Genomic DNA, 5,530 nt, shown 5'->3' with positions numbered 1-5,530 from the left:
TTAGCCTTTCCAGTTCTACCATATCTTCTGTGACTCCTATCTTCCAAAAACAACAGGCTTTTACTCTTTGTCAGAATGGTATTTATTCTGTTCTCACTTAAAGTGCCAAAACTACAGGGCCATGTGTCAAGTTCTCCCGTTCTTCTATCACAATAAGGCTGTAAATTAATAGAAAATAGGCAATTACACAAATATAACAATTGAGCATATTATCTTCTCATTTTAAAGACACAAGAGCATTCATTAATTCTTAGTAAATTTACATATTTGGTTAAGTAATACCATGTGGGTTTAAGATAACTGATATTTCAAACAATCTCCACTGTGGAGAAAAAAATAAGCAAATATAAAAAACAAAATTATGATATCAGTGGCTGCAGATGTGGTTGAGTGATGAAGGAGTTTGTGCTGCCAGCTCATAGTACTGAGTTGGGCATTTACTTTCTGTTATAGTCCCTAGTAAACCAAAACCTTGTGAGTGGATATGGTAGATGGAAACTGAAAGAAGCCCATTGTTTCTGTACGCTTGTAATTGTATACACACACACACACACACGCACGCACACACACACATATATATTCATTCATACAAACATATATAAATATATGTGTATGTATGCATATATGTGTCTGCATGAAGTGAGGTGTATGTGGTGCATGTGTGTGTGTGTGTGCATGTGTGTCTCCTTGTCTTGACAGTGTGTGATAGTAGTAAACAAGTGTTACCATCATGCAAGTGGTGTTGTTCATTTCTAATCTTTCATGGTAACTGATGAAGGTTGGTGACAGAAAGGGCATCCAGCCATAGAAACTTCACCTAACAAATTCCAATTGACCCGTACAAACAGAAAAAAAGTGGATAGTAACACAATGATAATGATGATGACTTTCCTATAAACAACATATAAAAATGATTGATTTGCTAAATACTTCTTATAATGACAGACTTAAAAAGTATTTAACAATAAACCCTCTCAGACCCTTGAATACTAATTAAGGGACAACAAAAATCAGTTTTAACCTCCCAACTTTCACTGTTGTTGCTGTTTAACTAAATGAGCAAATCTATTGTATAGCAGCTGTAATTATCCGGTCTATTTTTCAGACATGGCGAAAATAGATCTAGATTATTCTATGTCTTTCTTATCAGAATACTTTGAAGTGTGATTTGAAGGCAATTTGGCTGCTATCTTTAGCAGATCAAGCAATCATTTAGAGACTATTTCCACACACATAACTATTTACCTTTTCTAAGTTCAACATGCAGAAAAGTCCTAACTCTCTCATAATGTGTAACACAGCAACTCCCTCATACTGTGCACATGTAGACATCATAATCCCAACATTTCAAAAAACACATCAACTCATATAGAATTAACCCTTTAACATTCAAACTGGCCATGTACGGCCAAAATATTTTACCTGTTTTAGACCTTTGGAAATATGCTGTGCATGAGAAGAACCGGCAATCCAAGTGAGACCAAAATCCAAGGCCTCTGCCAGGGATGTAGCCAGCCCACTTATGCGTACCTTTCCTTCATTGGACACTAAACCCTGCTTGCGAAGACCTGTTGAAATTGAACTAAATTCGACGACTGGCCCCCATGCCAACGTCTCCTTCCTTGGACACTAAACTTGGCTTGCGAAGACCTGTTGGGGCAAGCGAAAGCGAAATCGTGATGGCACCTGTACTAGTGAAATGCTAAGTGCACTTTTCCAGCGTCGCCTTCCTGGCATGTGAAAAGTAATTCGAGTGAGATCGTTGCCAGTGCCGTAGAACTGGCTCCTGTGCAGGTGGCACGTAAAATACACCATTTTGAGCGTGGCCGTTGCCAGTACCTCCTGATTGGCCTTCGTGCTGGTGGCACGTAAAAGCACCCACTACACTCTCGGAGCGGTTGGTGTTAGGAAGGGCATCCAGCTGTAGAAACTCTGCCAAATCAGATTGGAGCCTGGTGCAGCCTTCTGGTTCGCCAGTCCTCAGTCAAATCGTCCAACTCATGCTAGCATGGAAAGCGGACATTAAACGATGATGATGATGATGATCATCATCATCAAACTGGTCAGATCTGGCCTTTTACACCTACCCTACAGTGTGATTTTAAAATAAATAATCACAGCATCAAAATCTCCAAGTTATGAAATAATGCATGATTAATTCAAAATGATATGAATACTTAAGCATTTCATTTGACACAGTAATCTGAATGCCAAAGGGTTAAGATAGCCCTAGTGTTAAAGATTTCACAAAACCTTCAAAAAATACATAAAACTGGGTCTGTTATATGTTCTCTAGACCTACAGGAAAGCATTAACTTATCATTACAATTTAATAAATTGTTGTTGTTTTAATATCCACTTTCCCATGCTTTCATGGGCCAAATAGGATTTTTCAACAGCCATATACCCTTCTTGTTATCAAACCCTCACATGTTTCCAATGCTTGAACATGCTTTCATAGTAAATTGGATACTCCTTGTATGATGGTGAAGCTTATTTACAACTATCATGCAATGTTGGGATATAGCGACACAGATACACTCACATACACTTGACGGCCTTCTTTCAGTTTCTCTCTACCAAATTCACTCACAAGGTTTGGTTAGCATGGAATTGGACTGAACCTGAAATCATATAGTTGGAAAGCAAACTTTTCTTAATTACACAGCCAAGACACATAAAAGTTTGTCGCACAGGTGTTGTTGTTGTCGGTTTGTGGTGATGACTGGTTGAGTTGATGACCGAAAATATGTTTCTTGCACTGAAGAACATCTATGAATATTTAACAGAAGATTTTATCAACATACAGAAAGGCAAAATACATTGGCTTTTTACAGATAATAGCAGCAATAATAAAATTCTGTTTGGAGTTTTTAGCATCTTGTTGTTGGCACTCCATCACTTACGACGTCGAGCGTTCCAGTTGATCCGATCAACGGAACAGCCTGCTCGTGAAATTAACGTGCAAGTGGCTGAGCACTCCACAGACACGTGTACCCTTAGCGTAGTTCTCGGGGATATTCAGCGTGACACAGTGTGACAAGGCTGACCCTTTGAATTACAGGCACAACAGAAACAGGAAGTAAGAATGAGAGAAAGTTGTGGTGAAAGAGTACAGCAGGGTTCACCACCATCCCCTGCCGGAGCCTCGTGGAGCTTTTGGTGTTTTCGCTCAATAAACACACACAACGCCCGGACTGGGAATTGAAACCGCGAGTCTGCTGCCCTAACCACTGGGCCATTGCGCCTCCACTTTTTTAGCATCTTATGGATACAGCAACATGCAGATTGCACAACATAACTGGAAACAATTGTGCAATATTTGTGGCAGTGGAGGTTCCTGTCATTTATCTGCACTATCTGTCTTAGATCCCTTCCTGGGTTGTCTGTCTGGTAATAATGTGCACCACATGATTTTTATAGGGTACTGGAAGTCATATTCTAGAATGTTCAAGAAAACCTGTTCATGCCATCACTTTACACTGATTAGTTGGATAATAGACTGATCACATGAAATTATGGTGATTTGCTCTGACCACGTATCCAGGGATTTGGTTTTGAATCACTACTACAAGTTTTTAATATGCAATACTCCCTCTGCTTATATACCCTGTAGTTACATATCTATAGTTAAGTGTTCTGGGTTAACAAAAATGCTAAGAGTCTTAATTATTGCAACACTGGCGATTAGGTCTTCAAATTGTGTTTGTGTTCCAATTTTGCTCATTAATTTCACTACAAGGGTTTCTTTACCCGTAACAAAAAGACTTGCAAATCAATAAATAAATAAAAGTAGCAGGGGGACAACAAAAACTGTTTTCTTCAGAAGCAAAATATAAAGAAAACCTTGTAAGTGAGAGGCATAAATTGTCACAAACAACTATTATTTCCTTAGGTCAAATGAAAATTGGTAACAACAAATAAAAGTTTTGGAGAGAGAAATCACCTTCAGTGCAGATGGAATTGGCAGCTGATGCAAACTGTTGCGAATTCGGTAATACACATATAATTTATCACTGTATGTTTGTGATTTGTAAAAACTGTGACTCTGGCTGGAGTGGTTACTAGAAGAAAAAAAAAAAAAAAAAAAAAAAAATAGTAATTAGTTTTACAAATAATTAATTGCAGTCTTCTTTAAAGAAATAGTCAACAGGCACTGGTTCCAAGAAAGAATGGAAAAGTAAAAAATTTAATTCATACTTTTTATTTAATGTTTGTGTTTTCTTTCTCTTAGTTCTCTGGTGTCCCAAATATTTCCAGCATATCATCATGAAGTGCGTGCGTGTGGGCACCTCAATAAATTTCTTCCGACAAGTGGATGTAAAATGATTATGATGATTTACTTTTGGTAAATTTTTACTATTAAATCAGTCTCACTTTGAAGACGAAATGTATCTTTGCTACAGTTGTTCGACGTGTTTTGAATGAATCTGACCATCAAAACTGTTGGAAATCACTGGTTTGTTTTAGGTGAACCCCAAACTAGCAGGTGAGACGGACATAACAGTAAAAGATTACCAAGGGTTGTAACAGGATATGAGCCTCCTGCCTTTCTGTCAACAACCAGACAATATTTATATTCTACAAGATGTGAGGTCGCCTTTGAAATCTGAACTGAAAACCAATAACTGATGAACTATAAGCTGAATGAAATCCAGGATGAAAAAGAAATAAATCACTAGTATATATCGATAAATCAATAATTTCCCCCGCATGCACCAATCTGAGGCGTTACAATTGTGTATGAAATCGATATTTTTTAGTATCGTTATTGTTGTTTTTGTTTATTATCGTTCGTAAGAAAAATCACAACGATAGCAACCAGAACACCAGTTACATTAACCATGTACTTAATTACACAAAAGGTTGTTAAGTAGAAATCGAATAAAGTTCGATAAGGTAATCAAGTGGAAAAAAAAACAATTTTACAATAAAATAGCTCTGTATTGCCATAATTGTGTATGGGGAATTTGAACTAGATTAATAAAAAACAAAAACATGCCAACAAACATTAATCAATTTACCTGGTGATAGAAGGAAAATGGACAACAGTTTTATCGAAAGACATGCTTCAGTTTTCTAAATTAACGTATATAACATGATGAAAATTGCTGCGATAGGGTTACCATAGTTAGTTGTCATAGAAACAGACTGTGTCATGCGCATTACGTAGTCGGGTGCTTGAGTGTCACCTGTTATATTGACGATAATCTCTATTCTCTCCACTTGTTCTCTCACTCACTCACTCATACTCGCATTCTGTTATTTTTATCATTATCTATTTATATTTCTCTCCTGTATTTTCCCCATAGTTGGCGACTTATTTTCAATATTTAAAATATTACCATGGTTGAGTAGTGAAAAGTTTGCTTCCCAACCACATGGTTTCAGGTTCAAGCCTCACTATGTAGCACCTTGGGCAAATGTCTTCGACTATAACCCTGGACATATGTATGTGTGTGTGTATGTGCCGAAGTGTACAGTATCATATATCCGTTACGGCTGATCTTATCAATCGGTTTCGCACAAG

The 5,530-nt window shown here is 37.4% G+C and overlaps 1 protein-coding gene across 4 annotated transcripts in view; it reads right to left on the bottom strand.

Moving 5' to 3' along the window:
* LOC106875477 (translin-associated factor X-interacting protein 1) overlaps positions 1 to 5,173 on the bottom strand; it is a 153,293-nt gene extending 148,120 nt beyond the window's left edge. For 2 of the 4 annotated variants that reach the window (XM_089351165.1, XM_089351164.1), the window contains exons 1-3: positions 4,201 to 4,385; positions 3,947 to 4,064; positions 1 to 158 (exon numbers count right to left, since the gene is read on the bottom strand). The exon at positions 1 to 158 is cut by the window's left edge and continues 88 nt beyond it. In XM_089351165.1, coding sequence (XP_089207291.1) covers positions 1 to 158; positions 3,947 to 4,064; positions 4,201 to 4,271 — 347 coding nt within the window. In that variant the 5' untranslated portion in view covers positions 4,272 to 4,385. Of the gene's footprint in view, positions 159 to 3,946; positions 4,065 to 4,200 lie in introns of all 4 variants that reach the window. The other 2 variants (XM_014923636.3, XM_089351163.1) reach the window with 2 other exon arrangements.
* Positions 5,174 to 5,530: the final 357 nt, after the last annotated feature.

The sequence above is a fragment of the Octopus bimaculoides genome, chromosome 4 (assembly GCF_046866305.1).
Source record: "Octopus bimaculoides isolate indiv1 chromosome 4, ASM4686630v1, whole genome shotgun sequence".
Taxonomy (NCBI): domain Eukaryota; kingdom Metazoa; phylum Mollusca; class Cephalopoda; order Octopoda; family Octopodidae; genus Octopus; species Octopus bimaculoides.
Note: the sequence above shows the minus strand (reverse complement) of the source record. Positions and strands in the feature narration are given on the sequence as shown.